The sequence below is a fragment of the Pipistrellus hanaki genome, assembly GCF_964339955.1.
Source record: "Pipistrellus hanaki genome assembly, chromosome: 9".
In the NCBI taxonomy this organism is placed as follows: domain Eukaryota; kingdom Metazoa; phylum Chordata; class Mammalia; order Chiroptera; family Vespertilionidae; genus Pipistrellus; species Pipistrellus hanaki.
In genome coordinates, this window is record NC_140511.1 from 7,578,189 (window position 1) to 7,604,109 (window position 25,921).

A 25,921-nucleotide genomic window follows, 5' to 3' on the forward strand; every position below is an offset into this window, starting at 1 on the left:
CCTCCCCCAGGGCAGGGCACAGCAGCCCGAGCCGTCGGGGCCGGCACAGGGTGTGGACCGGGAAGGCAGAAGCATCCACCCCGCCCCCCACCCCTGTGTCTCGGGGCTCCAGGCCCTCGCACTGTGTGCCCTGCTCCCCAGCCTCAGCCCCGCCGCCCCGGCTGCTCCGCGGTCTCCCGGGCTCCTCCGCTCCTACCTGCCGCCGCCTCCATAGCTGGCCAACAACCCGGCGCTCGGAGTGGGGACAAGGTCCATGGGAGTCAGCTGACCTTCCCTCTTACCCCCCGTGTCCCGCCTCCTTGAAGACGCCGCTTGGGAGCGGAGGGGGGTGTCCGGGAGCATGCCCGCCAGGGCCCCTGGCCCCCGCCTCCCGCCGCGGGCACCGCAGGCACCCCCCCCCCCGGGGGCCAGGGTGCAGCACGGCTGGTAGGAGCCCCACCCCAACACCTCAGGGGACCCCGGCCCTCGCTGCCTTTGAGCCTAGGACCTAAGGACCATCTGCGACAGGAAGCGGTCAGTCCTTCCATCCCAGGAAGCACAGGCGGGCGCGGGTGGGAGCGTTTAATGGGGGGGGGGGGGGGCGCGCTGGGCCCCGAGCACAGGCCCGAGGGGAGGCGTGAGGCTGGGGGCAGCGCCGGGGGGAGCGGAAGGGCTGCGGGACCCGGGGTCCCAGAAGGCACTACGGCAGGGTGGGAGCCCCCACACGGAGACGGCACCTGGCAGGAGGTGGGAGAGGGGCGCCCCCTGGTGGCAGAGGCTCCTCGGAGGAGAGGGCCCGTACGTGGGGGTGCCACAGGCAGCTGGGCCACGGAAATGCCACGTCTTGTCCTTCCGCCCCACGGCGAGGCCTGGAGACCGACCTGGGAGGACTGGCGGGGCGGGCTCCGGAGGGCGCGGCGGTGCCAGTCCCGGCCCCCGACCTTGGGGCATCTCCGCGGGGCAGGGAGCGGCCTGGCGAGCCCTCAGCGGCCAGGGCCGCCCAGCCGCCCCAGCAGCGCCGTCACCTCGCCCTCCACGCGCAGCAGCTGGGCCTTGCGCCACGGGTTCAGGGTGGCGCCGCGGTTGTCCTCCAGGTCCCGCAGCAGGAGCTGGAGGTGGCGCCGCACGCGGGCCCGGTCCCAGTTGTGGAAGTTGCGCTGGACTTCGCTGAGGATCACCGACCAGTACTGGGACACGGCCGCGCCCTCCGTCAGCGACACCACCACCCGCGCGCGGCCCTCCGCCGCGTCCCCCAGGTCCCGCAGCACCTGGCGGCCCTCGGAGCTGAGCTCGTTGAAGTAGAGGCTGCCGGGGAGAGGAGGGGAGGGGAGAGGAGAGCCGTCAGCAGGCGCAGAGCCAGGGCAGGGCCGGCGAAGGCAGGGGGCTCAGCCCAGCCGCTGCGGAGAACCGCCATGGGTGTGTCCTCATGAGCCCAGAGGAGGGGGTGGCCATGGAGGCAGGGACGCCTGTAGGACTTGGTGGGGCCAGGGACTAGGAGTGGGGCCCCCAGAAGCTAGACAAATGGGGGAGGGGGCAGGGCAGGGGAAGGGCCCGTGGCAGAGGGAAGGGCTGGCGCCCAAGTCGGTGGGCATCACTCAGGAGCCAGGAAGAGAGGCCAGGCCAGGCCCTGCTCCGGGAGAGAAGCCCCCTGAGCGGCAGGAGCCCAGGAGGGGGACAGTGGGGGGCGGGGGGGACAAGACTCACTGCAGCAGCTGCAGGGACGGGTGCTCCCAGGCCGCCTTGGCCAAGGCCAGGGCCGCGGAGTCGCCGGCGCCGTTGTAGGCCACATTCAGCTCCTGCAGCTGCTGGTTTCGCTGCAGCTGGGCAGCCAGCAGCTCCAGGCCCTCGTCCCCGAGGCCCGTGTGCAGCAGGGACAGGTGTGTCAGGGAGGTGTTTCCCGCCAGGCCCTCCACCAGGGAGGCCGCCCCTGCGGCCGTCAGCGGGTTGTTGGACAGCCTGCAGCCAGAAGCACCCCAAGGTTACAAGGGCCCGTGGCAGAGACCCTGCGCTTGAGCCCAAAGGGTGCCACCTGGGGCGCAGACGGCCTGGGCACAGAACTGCAGGCCCAGGAGGGAGGGTGGAGACTAGCGGGGTGGCACCTGCAGAGGGAGAGGGCAGGAGCCGCCTTCTCTCCTCACCCCCTCTTCCCACTCCCCTTGCTGACTCCCTCTACCCTCTCCCCTCACCTCCTCCCCAGAGCCCCACCCTTCTCGCCCTCCCTCCTTTCTCCTTCCTCATTCGCCTCCCCTCACTTCAACCAGGAGTCTGGGTTCCTAGTAAGTCAGTCAACTCTGGGGGCATCGACGGAGTGCCTAGCAGGTCATCCTTGTGAGGCGACACACATCCACTGGCCTGGGCTCTGGTCCAAGCCCTTCCCCTCCCACGTTAGTCCCATGAGAGGCTCTCTTAGCACTTACTGCTGGTGGCATCTCACCCGCCCGCCCTCCTGCTTGTCCTGGACCGGGGCACGTTGAGGTGAGGAGCACACCCCTGACCTCAGCTGGCCGCCAGCGCGTCTGGTCCTCCCGCAGCCGCCCCCACCCCCACCCCCGCACTCACCGCAGGGTGGTGACTTGGCACTGGCCGTGCAGCAGCAGCTCTCGGAGGTCCCTGCAGGCCTCCGGGCCCAGGCTGTTGAGCTGCAAGCTGGAGCAGGGGTGGCCCGCGGGGAGGGAGAAACCAGAGTTCAGCCGAGGCCGGCCATCCACTGGCCTCTGTCTCTCCACGCTGTCCTCCCTCCTATTGCCTGTCCCCTCCGCCCACACCCACGTCCCCCCCGGCCCTGGCCCTTCCTCAGTGCCCCCGGTTTCCCTGGCACCCTCTCCTCCCTCCGTGCCCGAGCCCGAGGTCCTCACCCCAGCTTCCGGGCACGCAGGAGGACGGGCATGAGCGTGCGCAGCCCCGCAGGGTCCAGCTGGCAGGAGGCCAAGTTCACCTCGTCCAGAGCATGCCCGCCGCTGCCCAGGACAGCCGCCACCACCATGCACTTGCGGGGTGTCATGCGCACGCCCGCCAGGTCGAGCCGGCGCAGGGAGCCGAGCACCTCGGCGGAGAAGCGCTGGTTCTGGAACTCGTAGTGGAAGAAGAGGTGGTCCAGGAGCTCCGAGGGGGGCAGCGCCCGCCGGCCCAGCTTGCCCAGCTTCTTCTTGATGGCCTGGGCGTTCTCCAGGGCATCCAGGTTCTTGATGGGGCAGCCCAGCTGGGCCAGCATGGCCCGGTTCTGGGCAGAGAGAAGCCCCCCCATGAACATGGGGAAGAGCTCGAAGACCTCGTCCTCGGGGGCCTCATCGGGGTGGCGCCGGGGGCCCTCCACGCCCAGGATGCTGGCACCCATCTGGTCCAGGACGTCATCGTTGTTGTAATCCTCCTCTCGGAACATCTCCAGCACCATTGCCTGGGCCACCGCCTCTCGGCTCTTCCCCACCATTCGCCCAAACACGCGTGGGACCACCTGGGAGAGGAAGGCAGGTGCTGTGGGCTGTCCCCCTCGGCCCAGCCGGGCGTGCCTCCTGCACACGCAGCAGCGGCAGTCCGGTCACGACTCCCTGGCCGCGACGCCTCCCGGGCTCTCACACACAGAACAGAAAACTCTTCTAACTGGGCCCCGTGTGATCTTCCCAGTCCTCCCTCACCCGCGGCCTCATGCCCTCCACACACATCCTTCCTCACGGCCCGCACACGTCCGCCCAGGAGGGGTGGAAGGAAGCACAGAGAGCATGCAGTCAGTGTGGAACCGGCTGTTTCATAAATACACCCCAACTTCCACATCATCCTCCGGCCATGACTGATGTCACGTCACTCCTCAGTCAGCCCTGAAATTAATTTAAAATATATATTTAGCTGAAACCGGTTTGGCTCAGTGGTAGAGCGTTGGTCTGTGGACTGAAAGGTCCCAGGTTCGATTCCGGTAAAGGGCATGTACGTTGGTTGCAGGCACATCTCCAGTAGCGGGTGTGCAAGAGGCAGCTGGTCGATGTTTCTCTCTCCGCCATTTCTAACTCTCTCTCCCTCTCCCTTCCTCTCTGTAAAAAATCAATAAAATATATTTAAAATATATATATTAAAAAAAAAAAAAAAAAAAAAGACTGAGAGATCAGAGGTAAAAATATTGCGATCCAGCGCCATCTACTGGAAAATAATAGAAAGATCTCTTCAGAGAAAGCTGCTATCGGGTATTAATATAGACAGATATAAATGTACCAGTAGCGGCAAAGGAGAACAGCAGATACCATGAATCAACACAGTAACAAGGATGGCCAGAAAAGAAATGAAAAATCCCCAGAAATCAAGCAGGAACACATGGAAATATGTGATATAAATGACAGAGATTTCAAGATTGCAGTTCTGAAAATACTCAACATATGCGAGAATATATAGACATGCAATTCAATGCACTCAGAAAACAAATCAATGACAAAACAAGTACTTTACCAAAGAGATTGAAACTTTAAAAAAGGATCAGCCAGCCTGGTCAATGTGGTTCAGTGGTTGAGAGTAAAACCATGAATCAGGAGGCCATGGTTCTATACTGGGTCAGGATACATGCCCAGATTGCAGGTTCGATCCCCAGTAGGGGGTGTGCAATAGGCAGTCAATCAATGATTCTCTCTTAGCATTGATATTTCTCTCTTTCTCTCTCTCAAATCAATAAAAACATATTTAAGAAAAAAATAATCAGAAATGAAGAAATGAAGTATGTGATTAAGTAGATTAAGAGTAAACCACTTGCCCCAACCAGTTTGGCTCAGTGGATAGAGCATCAGCTTTCGGACTGAAGGTCCCGGATTTGATTCCAGCCAAGGGCACATGCCTGGGTTACAGGCTTGATCACCAGTGAGGGGCATGCAGGAGGCAGCCAATCAGTCATGCTCTTTATCCCTCTCCCTTCCTCTCTGAAGTCAATAAAAAAATATTTAAAAAAAAAAAAGTAAACTACTGAGCACAGAAAACAGAGTCAAGCAGATGGAGGAAAGAATTAGTGATATCACAGACAGGAATCTAGAAATGATGCAGAGGAAAGGAAAGACAGACCTGACCATAAAGAAAAATGGCTCAATGGGTAGAGCATCAGCCTGCAGATTGAAAGGTTCCGGGTTCAGTTCCAATCAAGGTCACATGCCTGGGTTGCAGGCTCAATACCCAGTGTGGGAAGTGCAGGGGACAGCCAATCAATGACTCACTCTTTTAATTGATGTTTCTATCTTTCTCTCCCTCTCCTTTCCTCTCTGAAATCAATAAAAAAATACTAAAAAGAAAAATGAAAGAGCTCTATGAGAACTCTCTGACTCCATCAGTAAAAGCAATCCTTACTAATGAAAGCTTAAGTAGTTGTCACGCTGTCATGCCGTCACAAGATGGCTGCACGCACACAGGCGCGCGCAGGTAGGTGGGACTGGGCTTGACACTGTGTGCAGCACAGATCCTGCCTGGGAATACTGCCTCCTCCCAGCTCCGCTCAGCAAGGCTTGCCTGGGAGTCCTGGGGGTCCTGCCTCCCGGCTCCATGCGGCTGGGAGGCGGGACCCCAGGCTCCAGTCTACCTTTTGGGCAATCCATCAAGGAGCCCTTGATGGGTGAGCGGGGTCTACCTCTTCGGGGCTGTCAATCCCGAGGCTCCCACACTGTGACAGGGCACAGGCCAGGCTGGGGGAGCCCCACCCCCACCCCAAGTACACAAATTTTATGCACCGGGCCTCCAGTATTAGAATAAGAGGCATTCTGGGAGAGGAAGAAGGAATGAGAGTCTATTCAAACAAACAGTGCGTGAGAACTTCCCAAACCTCTGGGAAGAACTGAATCCAAGAAGCAAACAGAACACCGTCACCTCAAGCCGAAGAGGCCTCTCCAAGGCAATTTATATTAAAACTGTCAAAATCAACGACAACAAAAACTTCCCGAAACAGCCAGAAAGAAGACAGAATTTATCTACAAAGGAAAACACATCAAAATTTCATCTGACTTCTCAGCAGAAACTCTACAACCCAAAAGAGAGTAGAACCAAATATTAAAATGTCTGAAAGAGAGAAATTACCAGCCATGAATAATGTACCCAGCAAAATTATCCTTTAAATATGAAGGAGAAATAAAGATGACCCCAGACAGAGCGGCCAGGCCCGGAGCATCTGGGTCTGGTGCGGCCTGGCCTGGAGCAGCAGCTGCCAGGCTGGGAGAGGCCAGGCCCGGAGCAGCGGCTGCCAGGCTGGGTGCGGCCAGGCCCGGAGCAGCGGCTGCCAGGCTGGAAGTGGCCAGGCCCGGAGCAGCCGGGTCGGGTGTGGCCAGGCCCAGAGCAGCAGCTGCCAGGCTGGGAGTGGCCAGGCCCGGAGCGGCCGGGCCCGGAGCAGCAGTAGCCAAGTCCAGAGCAACTAGGTCGGGAGCGGCAGTGACCAGACCCGGAGCAGCTGGTTGTGGAACGAATCAGAGCAACAGAGGCCAGGCCCGGAACAGCTCGCTCCTCGCCTGCCCCTGCCCCACGGCTGCCTCTCAGACATGGCTGGAAACTTTTGTGGGAACTTGAGGGTCTGCTGAATCAAGTGATGAAGGCTTAGATCTGGATGTGTTGAGTTAGTATAGGGCTGGGGTGTTGATCTGTGAGTGCCTTGGGTGGGGCCTGGATGAGGCTGGTTGACCTATTTGGAAATGTCTTTTGTGTGAAATGTATCATTGGGCATGTGGAGGTATTATTGATATGAGAAAATGCTAAGTAACTGATTTACTATCTGAAAAGGGATTTACTATCGGGGAAAGGGAGGGAGGAAGAGACTGAACATAAACTGCACCTATGGATGAGGACAACGGGGGATGGGGAGGGGGCGGAGGGTGGGGTGGGAACCTGGTGGAGGGGGGAAGAAATGAGGAACCTTTGTAATAATATGAACAATAAAGATTGATTTTAAAAAATAAATAAATAAATAAATAAAGATGACCCCAGACAGAGAAGCTGAAGAATTTTATCACCAGAAAACCTTCACTGCAGGAAATACTCAAGTGAGTTACTCTACCTGAAACAAAGAACATATATTTAAATAGATATTTTTAAAAGACTTCTGGGGTGCAGCAAAAGCAGTAATAAGAGGGGAGTTCATATCATTATGGGCCTATCTTAAGAAATAAGAGAAATCCCAAGTAAACAACTTAACTTCACATCTTAAAGAACTATAAAAAGCCAAAACCGGTTTGGCTCAGTGGATAGAGTGTCGGCCTGCAGACTGAAAGGTTCCAGGTTCGATTCCGGTCAAGGGCATGCACCTTGGTTTTGGGCACATCCCCAGTGGGGGGTGTGCAGGAGGCAGCTGATTGATATTTCTAATTCTCTATCCCTCTCCTTTCCTCTCTGTAAAAAATCAATAAAATATATATTTTTAAAAAAGAACAAAAGTATCACAAAATCAGCAGAAGAAAGGAAATAATAAAAATTAGAGCACAATGGAATGAAATAGAGAAGAGAAAGACTATACAAAAAATTAATAAAATGAAGAGCTGCTTTCTTTTAAAGATTAATAAAACTGACAAACCACTGGCTAGGCTCGTTAAGGAAAAAAGGGAAAAGATCCATATAAACAAAATCAGATGAGAAAAGAGAAGTCAGCACAGATATACAAAGGACCGTGCTGCACTATTGTGGAAGACGTGATCCGCTGTAGGAATATTCCTGCAACACCTCCGCCGCCCCTGCGGCCACCACTGCGCGCCTGGCGCCGCACGACCGCCTCGGCGCTGCCTCCCGCGCTGCCTCTGCGCCTCGCCCGGCCTCGCACACGCTGCCAGTGCTTTCCCTCCAGCAGCCAACTTGCTTTCCACTTTCCCTCCCTCTTCCTTCTCTGCTGTCTTCAGTCTTCACTCCTCCCTCCCTCCGCATATGCAAACTAACCGCCATCTTTGTTGGGTTAATTTGCATATTTGCTCTGATCGGTAGGTGGGCGTGGCCTGTGGGTGTGACAGAGCGATGGTTAATTTGCATATTACTCTATTATTAGGTAGGATTATATGCCACCAAATTCAATAACCTAGAAGAAATGTGTAAGTTCCCAGAAATACATAACCTCCCTAGATTAAATTATGAAGAATTGGAAAAAACACTGATCAGCAGTGAGGAATCTGAAGCCACCATCAAAAACCTCCCAAAAGCCTTTCGGCTGGAACCACCATCTTCCAGGAATTCGCCAAAATGGCTCACACAAAGGGGAAGAGGAGAGGCCCACTCCATGTTCTCTGCGCCTTTAGGACACGTGGAGGCTCCTTTGGCCACACACACGCGAACCTACCAGAAAGGCGATGCTGTGGACAAGGGAATGGGCCCTGTTCACAAAGAACGCCCACACACGTTACCATGGCAACACTGGAGGAGTCTACAGTGTCGCCCAGCATGCAGTGGGCATTGTTGTGAACAAGCAAGCCAAGGGCAAGATTCTTGCCTAGAGAATGAATGTACGTAGTGAGCATATAAAGCCTCTACCAGCCGAGATAGCTTCCTGAAACGTGTGAAGAAAATGATCGGAAAAAGAAGGAAGCCAAAGAGAAAGGTACTTGGTTCAACTGAAGCGCCAGCCTGCTCCACCCAGAGAAGCACAGTGTGAGAACCGAGGGGGAGGCGCCTGAGCTGCCGGAGCCACTCCCTATGAATTCATGGCGTAATAAGTGGGAAAACATAAAAAAGACTTCTGATAAAAAAATAAAAACTCCCAAAAAATAAAAGTCCAGGACCAGATGGTTTCACCAATGAATTCTACCAAATGTTAATGCTCATCTGGGGTTATTTTTTCCCCCATTGATTTTTAAAAAATATATATTTTATTGATTTTTTTTTTTTACAGAGAGGAAGGGAAAGGGATAGAGAGTTAGAAACATTGATGAGAGAGAAACACTGATCAGCTGCCTCCTGCACACCCCCCACTGGGGAAGTGCCTGCAACCAAGGTAATTGCCCTTGACCGGAATCGAACCTGGAACCCTTCAGTCCACAGGCTGATGCTCTATCCACTGAGCCAAACCAGTTAGGGCTCCCGTTGATTTTTAGGGAGAGTGGAAAAGAGAGGAAAAGACAGAAACATGGGTGTGAGAGAGATACTGATTGGTTGCCTCCTGCTCGGGCCTGACCAGAGCCTGGGCCAGAGAGGAGCTTGCAACCCAGGTATGAGCCCTTGACCGGAATCGAACCTGGGAACCTTAGGTCCCCAAGCCGACGCTCTATCAACTAAGCCAAACCAGCTAGGGCTCAAAAAAGATTTAAAACCTATCCTCTCAAACTCTTCCCCAAAATTAAGGAGAGTTAATACCTCCGAACACATTCTATGAGGCCAATATAGCTCTGATACCAAAACCTGGCAAGGATAACACACACACACACACACACACACACACACACACACGTAAAAACTTCAGACCAATATCTCTGATGAATACAGATGCAAAAATCCTAAACAAAATACTAGCAATTTGAATACAACAGTACATCTAAACATAATACAACACAATCAAGTGGGGTTCACTACAGGGGCATAAGAATGGTTCAATATATGCAAGTCAATCAATGTAAAATACCACATTAACCAAAGAAAGGGCCTGGCCAATGTGCTCAATGGTTGAGCGAAGACCTATGAACCAGAAGGTCACGGTTAAATTCCCAATCGGGGCACATGCCTGGCTCAATCCCCAGTGTAGGGGCATTCAGGAGGCAGCCAATCAATGATTCTCTCTCATCATTTTTTTTTTAAAATATATTTTTTATTGATTTTATACAGAGAGGAAGGGAGAGAGATAGAGAGTTAGAAACATCGATGAGAGAGAGTCATCGATCAGCTGCCTCTTGCACACCCCCTACCGGGGATATGCCCGCAACCAAGGTACATGCCCTTGACCGGAATCGAACCCGGGACCCTTCAGTCCCCAAGCCGACGCTCTATCCATTGAGCCAAACCGGTCCCGGCTCTCTCTCATCATTGATGTTTCTATCTCTCTCTCCCTCTCCCTTCCTCTCTGAAATCAATAAAAAATTTAAAAATAAATAAATAAATAAATAAATAAAAATAAAAAGCATCCAAAAAGAGAAGTAAACTGTACTTTTTGTGGACATGATTCTGTATATAAAAAACTAAAGACTCCACCAAAAAACTACCCTATATAATAAAATATGCCAAGTGTCCAGTCTGGTCGACCATTCAACCAATCAAAGCATAATATGCTAATGATATGCTAAGACTGCTCAACTGCTCACTATAACATATACTGACCACCAGGTTAGCTTGCTGCTGGGGGGTGCAGCCAATCCGGGCTGAGGGAGACAGGCCAGAAAGCCCGGGGACCCTCGGCCCAAATCATGCACCGGTGAGGTCCCTCGGCCTGGCCTGTGCACTCTCGCAACCCAGGACCCCTCAGGGGGATGTTTGAGAGCTGGTTTCAGCCCTATCATAGTTGTATGCTCGATCCCCAGTGGAGGGTGTGCAGGAGGCAGCTGATCAATGATTCTCATTATTGAAGTTTCTATCTCTCTCTCTCCCTCTCCACTTCCCTCTGAAATCAATAACAAATATATATATATATATATATATATATATATATATATATATTTAAATAATAAATGCTATGGTTACTTAAAAATATATAATTTAAAATAATAATAATAAACAAATACAGTGAAGTTGAAGGATACAAAATCAATGAACAAAAATCCATTGCCTTCCTGTATAGTCACAACAAAATTTTAGGGGGGAAAAAAAGAAAAAAAAATCCTTTTGCAATTGCAACCAAAAGAATAAAATACCTAGAAATAAACTTAACAAGGAACATGAAAGAACTATATACTGAAAATTACAAAGCATTATTTAAAAAGAATGAAAAAGACATAACAAAATGGAAAAATACCCTATGTCCGAAGATTGGAAGAATCAACATAGTTAAGATGGCCATATTACCCAAAGTGATACACAGATTTAATGCAATCCTATCAAAATCCCAATGCCATTAAAAAAAAAAAAAAGAAGAAGAACAAAAAATTATCAGATTTGTATGGGACCACAAAAGACCCTGAAGAGTCAAAGCAACTCTGAGAAAAAAGAACGAAGCTGGAGGTATCACACTACCTGACTTCAAATTACACTACAGAGCTAGGATGATCAAAACAGCATGGCACTGACAGAGAAACAGACACACAGGTCAGTGGAACAGAACAGAGAGCCCAGCTGTAAAATCACATGTAAATGGGCAGATAATTTTGTAAACGTTTTTATTAATTTCAGAGAGGAAGAGAAAGAGAGAGAAATATCAATGATGAGAGAGAATCATTGATTGGCTGCCTCCTGCATGCCCCCTATTGGGGATCGAGCCCACAATTTGGGCATGTGCCATTGACCAGAATTGAACCCGGGATCCTTCAGGGCGACATTCTCTCCATTGAGCCAAACCAGCTAGGGCTGGAAGATAATTTTTGACAAAGGAGCCAGAAACAAACAATGGAGTAAAGACAGTCTCTTCAATAAATGGTACTGGGCCGAAACTGGTTTGGCTCAGTGGATAGAGCATTGGTCTGTGGACTGAAGAGTCCTAGGTTCGATTCCGGTGGCGGGGGTGCAGGAGGCAGCTGGTCGATGTTTCTCTCTCATCGATGTTTCTAACTCTCTCTCCCTCTACCTTCCTCTCTGTGAAAAATCAATAAAACATATTTTTAAAAATTAAAACTGGGGGGAAAAAATGGTGCTGGGAAAACTGGAAAGCCACATGCAAACAAATGAAGCTGGACTACAGTTTGTCTCCATGTACAAAAATTAACTCAAAATGGATCAAAGACCTAAATATAAAACCCAAAGTAATAAGTTACATAGAAGAATATATAGGCACCAAACTTATGGACCTTGGTCACAGAGAACATTTTATGAACTTGACCTGAAAGGCCAGGGAGGTAAAATAAATGAGTGGGACTATGTCAAACTAAAAAGCTTTTGCAAAGCCAAAGAAAATGATAACAAAACACAGAGGCAGCAGGCCAGATGGGAGATGATATTTGCAAATAGTAGCTCAGACAAAGACTTCGTTTTCAAAATACATTAAAAACTCATAAAAGTTAACACCAAACAAACAAACAACCCAATCAAAAAGCCGGCAGAGAGCCCAGCTGGTGAACCAGGAAGTCACGGTTCGATTCCAGCCAAGGGCACAGGCCCAGGTTGTGGGCTCAATCCCCAGAAGGGGGCATGCAGGAGGCAGCCAATCACTGATTCTCTCTCATCATTGACGTTTCTTTCTCTCTCTTCCTCTCCATAAAATATATATATACAAAGTGGGCAGAGGACCTGAAAACACACCCCGCCCAAGAAGACAAACAGCCAATAGACAATGGAAAGGTGTTCCACCTCACCGGCAGTTAGGGAAATGCAGATCAAAACTACAGTGAGATGCCACCTCACACCTGTAGAGTGGCCATAATCAACCAGACAAGCAACGAGTGTTGGAGAGGCTGTGGGAAAAAGGGAGCCCTCATTCTCTGCTGGTGGGGATGCAGACCGGTGCAGCCACATGGAAAGCAGTCCGGTGATTCCTCAGAAAATTAAGAACTGAGGGACCCAGCAATTCCTCTCCTGGGTATGTACCCGAAACCTCAAATCATGTATTCACAATGAACATGCCCCTGTGTTCACGGCAGCACTGCTCACGGTGGCCAGGGCATGGAAGCGGCCGAAGTGCCCGGGCATGGAGGACTGGCTAAAGACGTGGTCCACGCAGTGGAATACCGCTCAGCCACAAGAAAGGGTGAGATAGCGTCATTTGCACCAGCACGGATGGCCCTGAGAGCATGATGCTGAGGGTAATAAGTCAGTCAGAACAAGCTGAGAGCCCTATGACCTCACTCTGTGTGGGTAGAAACCTGAAACTCGTGAACACTCACAGTGTGGTGGCTCTGGAGGGCAGGGGGTGTTGGGAAGGTGGTCCTGTGACTGTGGGTGGCGGGCACACAGCGCATAACACAGATCCTGTCACAGAGAAGCCCACACCTGACACCTGTGTGTTCATGTACCATGGCACCTCAATACATACAATAAAAAAAGGAAAAAGAAAAAGGGAGAGATATGGACTTTGAGGCACAAAGAGGTTAAGCAACTTATCAAAGGTCACACAGCTACTAAGTGACAGAGACTTTATTTCAACCCAGGTAGCTGCATTCCTGAATCCTTGTCCTTAACCCGTATCCTTTGCTGCCTATAAAAAGGAAGACTTGTTGCTATTTTGCCAGCACTGGCGAGGGCTCTGGCTCCGCACGACCAGGTCCCTCCTAGCAGGCGCCACAGCATGACGAAGCCACACTGTGCCATGTCGGAGCAGCTTGGCAGGAAGAGACAAGACTCAGAATCGTGAAACGTGGGCTCAGACCCAACTGCTTTACTTCCGTCCGTGACCTCAGACAAGCTGCAGAGCCTCTGAGCGTCAGTCTCCTCATCTAGAAAAGGGATCATAATTGTGTTTCATTTACAAGACACGGGCACACATGAGCGGACAGCGGCTCTCTCTCCGCCTCGAAGACTCAGGGCCTCCGCCTTGCTCCAGCACACTCGTCGGGCCTGTGGTTTGGCTTCTGAAGCGGACCTGCACCTGAGGATTGTCCTAAGCCGATTAACAAGGCATTGTCCTCCCGGTATAAAGGAGTAAAATGGCAGCAACTTCATAAACCTGCCTCTGGGGTTCAGATGAGTCATTGTTCCTGGACTCAAACCGCCTCTGAGGGAAACAGACACAACCCAGCGCTGGGCCTGCAGAGCAGAGGCCAGACCTGAACTACGGGGACCACCTTCCAGAAATAAGGGCTGGGAGCAGAGGTGCGGGACAAAACCGTCTTACAATTGTAGGGTTGTTACTAAAGTCCCTGCACTCTCAGCACAACTCGCAACAGCTGAGACCTGGAAACAGCCCCGTGCCCGTCAGCAGGAGTGGGTAAAAGCTGTGGGCATTCACACCACGGAACGATGCAGCAGTGAAAGGAGGGTCTCTTACCTTTGGGACAGCACGGAGGGGCCTGGAGTGAAGTCAGTGGGAAAAAGGGAGCCCTCATGCTGAGCGAAGTCAGTCAGTCAGAGACACGTGTCACATGACCTCACTCATATGAGGAATCTAATGAGCAAAATAAACTGCTGGACGGAGTGGACCCAGAGTGGACCCAGAGCCATGGGGCATGGCGCAGAGTGCAGAGTCTTGGAGGGAACAGGGGGAGGGGGAGTGGGTGGGAGGTGATCAACCAAAGACCCTGTGTGCATCTCTGCATGGCCCCTGGGCACAGATGGGGGGGGGGGGCCTGGGGCAGGGGTGAACTGAAGGAGGCAATGGGAGAAAAAGGGGACATATGTAATACTTTCAACAATAAAGATTTTTAAAATAAATAACTAAAGTCCCTGCATCCTCAAATTCCCCTCCCAAACCTCCAAGCCTTTCCCAGCCTGTGGCTTCTCTCTGCCCTTCTTAACGCCCAGTCCCGCCAAAAGCCACACGGGCCTGGCTTGCATAGCTCTGTGGCTGGGCACTGACCCCGCCACTGGTTGGATTCCCAGTCAGGACACATGCTCAGGATGGCGGCTAGATCCCCAGTATGGGGCGGGCAGAAGGCAGTCTATCAATGATCCTCTCATCATAATCTCTCTCCCTTCCCCTTCCTCTCCCAAAGCAATGAAGTAAAATACAGCCACACTGCCCAAATCTGAAGCCAGAGGCCAAGGCAGGGCCCAGCTCTGCGGTGGCAGCCTTTCCCTCGGGGCGGGAGCCGGGAGACGGAGCCAGGTTACCTTCAGCAGGTTGAAGAGCACGGGCAGGATGCGCAGTGGCAGCAGCTTGGCCAGGATGCCCAGGACCAGGCTGACGTCCTCGCCGACGCGGCCGGCCAGCTCGGCCACATCCTTGCCCACCCGCTGCAGCGTGGTCTTGCGCAGGCCCAGCACGATGTAGAGCGCGGCCAGATACTCCTGCAGGGCGGGCACCGTGAACACGAAGGTGCCCGGGTGCCCCGGCTCCACGCACGGGGCCAGGAAGAAGCGCAGGGCGTCGGCGCGGAAGCTGTGCAGCAGCTGGAACTCCTCCTCGGAGCGGACGCCCGCCTCCAGGCAGCCGCGCACGTCCTCCTCGGAGAAGCGGGTCCTGCGGGAGGACACGCCCTCGTAGGCCAGCTTGCCCATGGTGCGGGCGGCGTAGGCCATCAGGGACAGCGGGGCGGGGTCGCCGCCGGCCAGCACCTCGCCGCCGAAGTTGAGGCGCAGGAAGCTGGTGTAGATGCCGGTGAGCGTCTGGCCGGCGGGCGCGGGCGCGTGCAGGAAGTGCAGGGTGGCGCACACCAGCCAGCAGTAGGAGGGCAGGAAGCAGGCGGCCGTGATCTGGTGGTGGCCCTCCAGGTTCCGCGACAGCATCTCCACCAGGCCGTCCCGCTGCGCCGCCGTGGGGCCGCCCGCGCCCGCCGCGCCGGGCCCGCAGTCCGGCGGGTGCAGGCGCAGCTGGAAGTAGAGCTTCTGCAGGTTGGTGTCGGAGAAGCCGCAGATCTCCCCGTAGCGGCCCACGTACTTGCTGGGGATGCGGCCCACGACGGAGGGCCGGGTGGTCACCAGGATGCGGGCCTGGAAGAGTGGCGGCAGGATCAGAGCCCTCCTACCCTGATGGCTCACTCCCTGGAGCCTGAGGACTGTCCCAGGGGGGAAGGACGAGGATGCACACCTCCAGGGGGCCGAACCCCCGGGGCCAACACCCCCCGGGGCCCACACCCCCGGGGCCCACACCTCCAGGGCCGCACCTCCCCTGGGGCACCTCCCCTGGGGCCGCACACTGTGCGCACAGCGTCTATGTAGTTAGTGCCTCTGCCAGCAGCACAACTCAAGAAGGAAACACAGAAAGGAGCCTGGCAAGTTGGTGACTTGTTCAAAGACACACAGCTGGAAGTGGTGGGGCCAGGATGTGAACCCGCCCAGGGCCTCTCCCACCCAATCAATGTGCAGGCCTACCCAGCCGGTGTGGCTCAGCGGTTGAGCATCGACCTATGAGCCAGGTGAGATTCCAGTCTGGGCACATGCCCCGGTTGTAGGCTTGGTCCCCAGTGTGGGTGTGCAGGAGGCAGCTGACCCATGATTCTCTCTCATCACTGATGCTTCTAGCTCTCTCTCCCTCTATGAAGTCCATAAAAAAATATATTTTAACAATGCAGGCCTAAGACACAAAAACTCGTAGGTGGCAAATCGGTGAGAGGCCGGGAGGAGGGCACCCACCTCGGGCAGCATGTATTTGCGCAGCAGATTGACGAGGATGGCGGCCGGCGCCAGCGGCTCCTGGGGGTCGCTGCACAGCCCCGTGCCCGCCAGCCGGAAGTCCAGGTTGAGCCGCTCCAAGCCATGGAGCACGAAGAGCAGGCGAGAGCCCGCCGCGGCCATCAGGGGCAGCACCTCCTTCAGCGCCCCGTAGCGCCGGGCCACCAGCTGGTACAAGGAGGCCGGGCCCCGGCCCGGGGAGGACAGGTCCTCGCAGGAGAAGGGGATGAGCAGCTCGAAGGCTGGCAGCCGCCCGTGGCACCAGTCCAGCACCATCTTGCGCACCAGCGTGCTCTTGCCGGTGCCCACGGCCCCGTACAGGACCACCGTCTGCACGCGGCACCCGCAGGCGTCCGGGTCGAAGAGCTGAGACAGGGCCAGGCTGGGGCGCGCGGCGGGGGGCGGCTGCGCAGGGGACCGCAGCTCCGAGGGCGGGCGCAGCAGCTCCTCGGGCGCGCTCTCGCGCACCACGGGGTCCACGTGCACCGTGTCCAGTGCAAAGGTCGGGCCAAACTGGCGCTCCTCCCGGGGCAGCCGGCTAAACCACTCGGCCAGGCTCCGGCGGTGCCGCTGGATGGCCTCTGGAGGGGAAGGCAGAGGGCCTGGGCTGGGCAAGGGGGCGGGCGGGTCGGGGAGGGCAGGCTGCGGAGTCAGCACAGGAGGTGCCATGCATCCCTCAAAAAAGACAGAAAGTGGTGCCAGGGGATGAGGAATGCTGGGTTCACTGGCTTCACAATTAGATCAAAGGGAAATCTTTCCCAGCTGCTAGGCCAGCGTGTTGAAGGCAGGGATGGCACCCTGCCCCGGGCTTTGCACATGTGTGCATTGCATGAGCGTTGCAGGAAGTGATGCGCGGACAGATGGGTGATGGGCGAGGGCAGGTGGCCACTGATAGATGATGCCAATGGTCCTCCATGCCTCTCTCTCCCTGCCTGCTTCTCCCCCAATCCCCCCCTCACCCCACCCAGGATCCCCGCCAGCCCCTCGCTTCAGGCTGGCCAAGGAACCAATCTCTTTACCAGCAGCAGAGATGCTCCGTAGCACGGGTCCATGCCTCTCTGACGGGGGAACACTGCCCACTGAGCTTCCGTAGTGACGGGTAAAGGCCCTGGAGCACGGAGAAGGATGAGCTGGGGCTTGGCACTGAGCTCAGTGCTGCACCTGCACGGAGCCCAGGCCGGTGGCATGAGGAGCCTCTGGCTGCCTGAGACCCAGGCCCAGCCCGGACACCCAAGTTAAGACTCTGACTCTCACCCCTCCCGGAGACTGAGGTCGCACCCCTCGCCCTCCAGCCGCCCACAGCTGCCTGTCCGGACTCAGCCTGCTCCCTGCCAGACTCCCCCCCCCCGCCCCCCACAGACCACCCCCTGGCAGACCACCATGCCATGTGCTGTAATGATGTTACTTCCTTCTAAGCTCCAAGCCCCAACCCTTCCCAGGCTCCTCGGCTATGCCCAGGTAGATTCTAAGGTTTGACACCAAGGCCTCACCTAGGGGGGCCAAGGGAACAGCCCCCTTTAAGGGCCCAATTCCAATGGGTCATCCAGAGGATATTTTCATCTGCAGAGAGAGAAGAAATAGCATCCAGATCCCACCCATATTTCCCCTCTAGACACAGACCCATGTCTACGCAAACCCCCTTTTGCTCTTACGCATCATGTCCCGCCCTCTGAGCAGTTACGATGCTATTTTATGTTCTACCCTGTGACCAGCTGACTGACATTCACTTGCACCACCCGCCACAAGAGCAGGGTCACGTCTGTTTTTTTACACAATTACATACTTAGAACTTAGCATAATCATGTACTTGGCACATAGCAGGCACTCAAACAGTATTTGCTGTTTCTAGTCGGTTGGGCTCAGTGGTTAGAGTGTCCGCCTGTGCACTAGAGGGTCGTGGGCTCGATTCCTGGTCAAAGGCACGTACCTCGGCTGCAGGTTCCCCAGCCCCAGCTGGGTGTGTGCAAGAGGCAACCAATCAATGTGTCTCATGTCTCTCTCTCTCTCTCTCTCTCTCTCACCCCTCCTCTCCTCCTTATATTCTCTATAGAGATAAATGGAAAAATATTCTTGGTGAGGACTAAAATATATATATTTGTTGAATGCAAAATGACATCTGACAAGTGTTCCTGGACTTATGTAGCTACAGGAACCCTCGCCGAGGCTGACTCCCTATTTCAGGAAGGAAAAAGGAAGCTGAGAGAGATGAGGTCACTTGCCCAAGGCCAACAGCAAGTGGCCCCCAGAGCTGGGGCTGGCACTCTGGAGTCTGCATCCCTGCCCTCCTGGAGGCCCATCTGGGCTCAGAAGGAAACAGAGGCGGAAACAGAACCCGATGCCCACTCACCTGCTGGCTGAGGCGCTCGTGCCAGGCCAGGCCCCCACGCGGCCCAGGGCAGACGGCGACTCCACCTCATGGCAGAAGAGACAGGCCAGGCCCGGGCAGGCACACCTCTACCCCGTCCGTCCCCTGTGGGAAGAATGGTGTGAGTGGACCACGACTGCGCTTCCCACGCCCACCTGCCTGTGAGGCCAAGGAAAGTCCTTCTCCTCAGGAAAGCTGAGCCTTTCCCGAAATGTCAGCACTGCCACAGCCCTGGCCTGGCCTTCAGAACTCCTCCCTCTTCCACACGCCCGCCTGAACGGTCCCTTTAACTCCCACCTCCTATTGCCTCTCCCCTGAGTCTCAGCCCAGTGAATGGCCAGACATAGGGGTGCTTTTTCTGACCTGACTGCCGGCGAGCTCAGAGGAGTCCTGTGTTCATTTCCGGTGATTTTCTAAGCCAGCCTTTTTAGTAATGATTTTCTACTCCCCTCTGCACCCCCCACCTCCACCCCACCCCCAGGTATCAGGTCCTTTCAGCTGAGTTTTCAGTTTATGATTTTATCTCCTCTGTGACGTTTATGTATGCTACCTTTGAGGCTGGCCTAAATAATGAATGAATTAAGGAGAACCAAGATGGAAGCATAGGTAAACGCTGGTATTTCCATCTCCCACAACTACAACAAAATTACAACTAGTCCTAGCCAATCTAGCTCAATGGATAGTGTCAACCTGCCAACTGAAGAGCCCCAGGTTCAATTCTGACCAAGGGCACGTGACTGGTTTGGGTTGTGGGCTCAGTCCCCAATGTGGGGGTGGGGGGGGAGAGGAGGAGATGCAGAAGGCAGATGATCAATGATTCTCTCTCACCATTGATGTTTCTATCTCCCTCTCCCTTCCTCTCTGAAATCAATAATTTTTTTAAAATTTACAACTAAAATGCCGAACAAACATCATTCAGAACTGCCTGAAACTTGGTTGAATGGAAGTCCTGCAGTTAGAGGAGAAGAAAGTGCATTGAGACTGGCAGGTGGGGTGGAGGCACAGAACAGACTGTCTGGTACCCATGTATATCATTTTCTTTCATCGGGAGGAATAGCTCCAAAGCATCTGTGAGAAGCAGGGGGACCCAGCCCTCATCAGGCCCCCAGTTCCAGAGCTGGAAAGAGAAGTCCCCATAACTTCAGGCTTTAAAAACCAGCAGGGATTGTTGCTGAATGACACAGAGATTACTGGAGTCCCAGGTGCTCCTCTTAAAGGGCCCACATATGAACTTACATGCTCTGCTTCCACCGAGCTCCAGGGCCCAGCAGTGGCTTTAGAGGAATCCAGGAACATAAGGGGAGGAACTGGACTGTCTGGCAATGGGGCAGGAACTCAGGAGCAGCTTTCTCCAAGACAGGGGTCACTGTTCCTATGCTGGGACCTCCCCAGTTGCAGAGCTGACTGGAAGTCATATTTGAGTCTCCATCAGCCTAGTGCACACTGTTTGCTCCATCCTAGTGATTCCCTCAGATCCCATCCCATCCAATTTTCAGCCCCACCCACGCTCTTTGCAGCTGCTTTTCCATATGAATGGCCTGTCCTGGCTCAGGCTTCAGACTTTGCTAAAATCTATTAAACAAACAGCAGCTGGAATCAGCATGCCCCAAACCTATCAATAAAAGATCCAAGACCTGCCGAAACCGGTTTGGCTCAGTGGTAGAACATCGGTCTGTGGACTGAAAGGTCCCAGGTTCGATTCAGGTCAGGGGCATGTACGTTGGTTGCAGGCACATCCCCGGTGTGTGTGTGTGTGTGTGTGTGTGTGTGTGTGCAAGAGGCAGCTGGTCGATGTTTCCCTCTCATTGACATTTCTAGCTCTCTATCTCTCTCCCTTCCTCTCTATAAGAAAATCAATAAAATATATTTGAAAAAAAAAAAAAAATGAGTTTCATGCTTCCAAACTTGCTTATGGTAACATTGCTTTAAAAAAAAAAAAAAAAAAAAAAAAAAGACCCAAGACCTGCCGAAACCGGTTTGGCTCAGTGGTAGAACATCGGTCTGTGGACTGAAAGGTCCCAGGTTCGATTCCAGTCAGGGGCATGTACATTGGTCGCGGGCACATCCCCGGTGGGGGGAGTGCAGGAGGCAGCTGGTCGATGTTTCTCTCTCATTGACGTTTCTAGCTCTCTATCTCTCTCCCTTTCTCTCTGTAAAAAATCAATAAAATATATTTAAAAAAAAAAAAAAAAAAGACCCAAGACCCAGGACTGGCACCAGCCTGCCTTGCTTCACAGCTGGGCCTCACAAGCCCAATATAAGTAGCAGCCACCTGCAGATCTCTCTGTAGCTCCTACTGGGTGGCTCCAGGCAGTGGCTGACTTTGCACCTCCCAAGAGGCCCCAGAGCCAGTGCACCTGGTGGACAGCTTCAGATCATACCAGATTAAAACTCTACACAGGGGTGTCCCCTGCACAGTAACTCTTCCATTGCAGATTCAGTTGTTACTCACAACCAATTGGTCTGGAAGTCAAGTCTCCTCAGGGACACTTACCAACAGCAACCAAGGCTCAACTATAAGACTGTGCACACAGCTCACCCAGGGACACACATAGAGTGCCCAGCTCAGGTGACTGAGGTGGCTGAACCACTGCACCCTACAGGATACCTACTACACAAGGCCACTCTACCAATTCCAGGAGACAACTTCAAGCATACCAACATTTGCATTATGGGAGTGCCAGAAGGAGAAGAGAGAGAGCAAGATGTTGAAAATCTATTTGAAGAAATAATGGTAGAAAACATTCCCTACCTGGTGAAAGAAAGAGACTAAAATCCAGGAAGCACAAAGAATCCTAAACAAGAAGACCCAAAGACATCATAATTAAAATGCCAAGGAATAAAGACAAAGAGAAGCTTAAAAACAGCAAGAGAAAAGCAGTTAGTTACCTATAAGAAAATGCCCGTATGACGGTCAGCTGACTTCTCAACAGGAGGGAGTGGCAAGTGATGCATAGCAATGACCTACCACCAAGATTACTCTACCCAGCCAAGTTATCATTCAGAATTGAAGGTCAGATAAAGAGCTTCAGAGACAAGAAAAAGCTAAAGGAGTTCATCACCAAACCAGTATATGAAAAGTTGAAGGGTAGTCTTTAAGAAAAAGAAAAGAAGAAAAACATGAACAATAAAATGGCCATAAATATATATCTATCAATAACTGAATTAAAAAATCAAAATAAATGAACAAGAAATCTAATGAACAAAATAAACAGATTAATAAAATAGAGCCAGAGGCATGGAAACAAGGAACACATTGATGAATCTCAAAGAGAAGGGGTGTGGGAAGAGATTAACCAAAGGTCTTTTTATTTTTTATTTTTAATAAACCTTTATTGTTCCTATTATTACAAAAGTTCCTCATTTTTTTCCCCCTCCACCAGGTTCCCACCCCACCCTCTGCCCTTTCCCCATCCCCCATTGTCCTCATCCATAGGTGCACAATTTATGTTCAGTCTCTTCCCACACCCCCCACTCCTCTTTTCCCTGAGAATCATCAGTCCACTCCCCTTCCATACCTCTGATTCTATTATATTCAAGTTACTATTGTTCATCAGGTTTTTTAATTCCCTTGTTTTTTTTTTTATTTTATTATTATTTTTATTGGCTTCCAAAGGGGAGTTTAAGGTCAAAAGGAGCTTCCAGTGTGCCCAGATCCCATTCATCAAAATCTGGGTAAGCTCTCTATTTTTTGGTACAAGATTTAGCTTATCGAGACCTGGGTGAGTCAAGGTTCTATCAATATTTGTTCCCCATTCCAAGCACATGGATTAAGAAATCAGCACTGATAAGAGGATTCTGCCAGTGCCCTTGGGCTCAGCTGATAAGAATTAAAAGAATGTCCATGTGCCTTCTCAGGCGGCTCTCTACATCTCACCCTTTTTTACTAATTAAAATAAAATTTAAACATCAATAATAGGGCTCTAAAATTAAAAACAATTGCAAACAATGCCAATGCAAAAACTAAACCACATACATGCTATTTTCTAAACTTGAATGTCAAGAGCAAAACTCTGGCTATTAAATAAAAACAACAATGCCGATGCAAAACAACAAAATGAGAAATCAGAATTATAGACATATTAATATTTTTAGCTACTAAATGAGTCTCTTTTGTTGCTGGTACAGATTTACTCAGAGTCCTTGGACTTGCTGCACAAGACTTTGCAGAAGACTGGAAGCTAACAGATGCATGAGCAGGAACACGCTGCTCGAGGCCTGGCTGCTCAGGGCCTGGTTGCTCTGGGCCTGGTTGCTCTGGGCCTGGCTGCTGCTGCTCTGGGCCTGGCTGCTCTGGGCCTGGCTGCTCTGGGCTTGGCTGCTCTGGGCTTGGCTGCTTCGGGTCTGGCTGCTCTGGGCTTGGCTGCTCCGGGCCTGGATGCTCTGGGCTTGGCTGCTCTGGGCCTGGCTTCTCCGGGCCTGGCTGCTGCTGCTCCGGGCCTGGCTGCTCTGGGCCTAGCTGCTCCTGGCCTGCCTGCTGCTGCTCTGGGCCTGGCTGCTCTGGGCCTAGCTGCTCCTGGCCTGCCTGCTGCTGCTCTGGGCCTGGCTGCTCTGGGCCTAGCTGCTCCTGGCCTGCCTGCTGCTGCTCTGGGCCTGGCTGCTCTGGGCCTAGCTGCTCCTGGCCTGCCTGCTGCTGCTCCAGGCCTGGCTACTCTGGGCTTGGCTGCTGCTGCTTTGGGCCTGGCTGCTCCGGGCCTGGCTGCTGCTGCTCCGGGCCTGGCTGCTGGTGCTCCGGGCCTGGCTGCTCTTAACCAAAGGTCTTAATGCACATATGCATTACCTATGGACACAGACAATAGGGTGGTGAAGGACTGGGTCCGGGCAAGAATGGAGTAGAGGGGAATAATGGGGTGATAAAGGGGAGACATCTGTAATACTCTCAACAATAAAGATTTAAACAAGTTAAAAAAAATAAGTTAATGAACTTCCTATTTGACATCTCCAAGTATCCTGCCAATACTTGAAGCTTCACACATGGAAAACTAAACTCCTCATTGACTTCTCTGCAAACCTTCCCATTCACGATTCACCCTAGAAGTCTGACTTCTTTGTCTGCAAATTCCCCTCCCTCCTTCACAGAGGAAACAGGCCCACTGCCGCCTCCCCGAGCTGTGCCAGCCTGTTCTGACTGCATTATCGCTACTGTCCCTGTGCTAATGCAGACTTCTGGGGACCCCTCCCCCTTCCTGGCTGCTCTTCAGTCTCATGTCATTCCAGTCCCTCATCCCAGCCACCAACCCGCTCCCTGAAATCCTCTGTTATAAATAGAGCACAACCGTCTGGCCCACACCCACTACTTTTCTGAGTTTGCCCCAACCCGCACCTCACTTGCCAGGCTCATTCATTGCATTCTTGCTGGCACTTTCCCGCGTTCACACCCTTCCTCCAGACTGGGATGGCCGCAGCATCCTTCCCAGTCTTCTCAGACCCTGTCCAAAGGCGCCACCTCCCGGAAGTCAGTCCTGGTTCTCTGGCCTCCCTGACGCGGAGCCAGCTGCTCGTTGGCATCTCATTTCCAAGGACCTGGCTCCTCCGGGGGGACCTGGCTCCGCAGGGGAGGGGGACCTGGCTCCGCAGGGCAGGGGGACCTGGCTCCGCAGGGGAGGGGGACCTGGCTCCGCAGGGGAGGGGGACCTGGCTCCGCAGGGGAGGGGGACCTGGCTCCGCAGGGGAGGGGGACCTGGCTCTGCAGGGGAGGGGGACCTGGCTCCGCAGGGCAGGGCGCACTTAGGGCTCTGGCTGCGCCAGGCCCCCTGCCAGCGGGCCGGCCAGTGGGGAGGGGCTGCCGGCAGGGGACCCGGCGGGGAGGGGCAGGGAGAGGCCCGGAAAGCCGAGGGAGGCTGAGGAAACTGGTTGGGGTGATCAAATCAGACCAGGGCCACGGCTCAAGCTGGGACTCGCGGAAGCGGGGGAAGGGCAGTTCCCCAAGATCACCCGGGTCGGGGCAGCGAGAAAAGCAGGGCACTCGGCAGCGAAAGCACAGGCTGAGGTCCCCAGACCAGCGCTCCTCCCCCAAACTGGGTCCCAAACAGCCTCCCAGTTCCAGTGGCTTCCGACCCCGACGCAGAGCCGGCCAGGAAGCCCACCCACCGCTCGGCGAGCAGCTCGTCCTCGGCCGAACGCCCACGACGCTTGCGCGGCCCCGCCCCTCTCTGCCCGCCCCGCCCCGCCCCGCCCCGCCGCGCCCCGCGTCCTGCCCGCCCCGCCCCCCGCCCCGCCCCGCCCCGCCCCGCCGCGCCCCGCGTCCTGCCCGCCCCGCCCCCCGCCCCGCCCCGCCCCGCCCCGCCGCGCCCCGCGTCCTGCCCGCCCCGCCCCCCGCCCCGCCCCGCCCCGCCGCGCCCCGCGTCCCGCCCGCCCGCCTGGCCCCTGCCCTGGCCGCGCGCGGGAGAGGGCGAGCCCGGCAGCCAGGCCCTCGGCGGGGGCGGCGGAGAGCAGGCTCGGGCGGGCTCCTCCTCCGGTCTTCCCCGGCGGGGCCTCTGCAGGCCGCCAAGCGCCAGTCCCACCCAATGGCCTCACCGACCTCCTCCGCGCAGGGCGGTGGTTTCGCCCGTTTACAGCGGAGGGACCGCGGCAGGAAAGGTGCAAGTTCTGGCGCAGGCGAACCCGCCTAGGAAGCGAGTCAGAACCAGATCCGGTGGGGCCTCACCCTCCGGCCTCTTCTCCGTCCTCGCCTCCCTCCGGCAGACCCGGTCACGGCCCCGCAGACCCAGCCTCTGCAGGCTCTGGTCAAGGAAGGAGAGAGTGGGCCGAGGAACCGCTTCCACCCAGCCTGCACCACTCACGGCCCGCCCGGCGCTTCCTGGTCCTCAGCGCCCCCCGCCCATGCAGGACACACCCAGGGCCTGCGTCGGGTGGAGGAGCCACCCAGCACCCACGGCAGGGCATGCCTCCACATGCAAGCACGCGTGGCAGTGCGCACTAACTGGTGTGCATGGGTTCCTGGGGCAGGGCTGTGACCTCCGCCTTCACATAGACCCGTGGTTCCCAGCGTGGGCACACGCCCCCAGGGGGGCAATTTGATTTTTAAGGGGGCAATTCGAAAATGAGTTATTAACAGTGAACTTTTTCATTTCTTATGGTTCTAGGGGCCTCATATACAGTATATAAATATATATTCTGACATTTATGCATTTCAGTTCTCTGTTATATCTTTTGAAACTGTATTTTCTATTTTTTCATGTCACTTCATATTATTATTTTTTCAACAATTTCTTAGTAATTTCTTCCTCAGTACTTCACCTGTCCTTTCGTTCTTTTATTTTTCTCTTTCATGGGTGCCCTGTTTTTGGAAGCTTCTTTAGACCAAGTTAATGGCCTTTTAGG

At 54.2% G+C, this 25,921-nt stretch overlaps 1 protein-coding gene across 3 annotated transcripts; it reads right to left on the reverse strand.

Moving 5' to 3' along the window:
- Positions 1 to 75: 75 nt before the first annotated feature.
- On the reverse strand, positions 76 to 25,408 carry NLRX1 (NLR family member X1). 3 transcript variants are annotated; one of them, XM_084895565.1, is made up of 10 exons: positions 25,119 to 25,408; positions 18,581 to 18,703; positions 17,724 to 17,793; positions 17,253 to 17,341; positions 16,195 to 16,814; positions 14,734 to 15,552; positions 2,835 to 3,430; positions 2,539 to 2,625; positions 1,684 to 1,935; positions 76 to 1,284 (listed from the first exon to the last, which is right to left on the reverse strand). In XM_084895565.1, exons 2-10 carry the CDS (start codon positions 18,648 to 18,650, stop codon positions 963 to 965), a joined length of 2,925 nt encoding a protein of 974 aa, XP_084751691.1. In that variant the 5' UTR covers positions 18,651 to 18,703; positions 25,119 to 25,408; the 3' UTR covers positions 76 to 962. The 3 variants fall into 3 exon arrangements, with proteins under 3 accessions (XP_084751691.1, XP_084751693.1, XP_084751692.1); XM_084895567.1 differs by having other exon boundaries at positions 25,245 to 25,262; XM_084895566.1 differs by lacking the exon at positions 25,119 to 25,408 and adding an exon at positions 24,689 to 24,722.
- Positions 25,409 to 25,921: the final 513 nt, after the last annotated feature.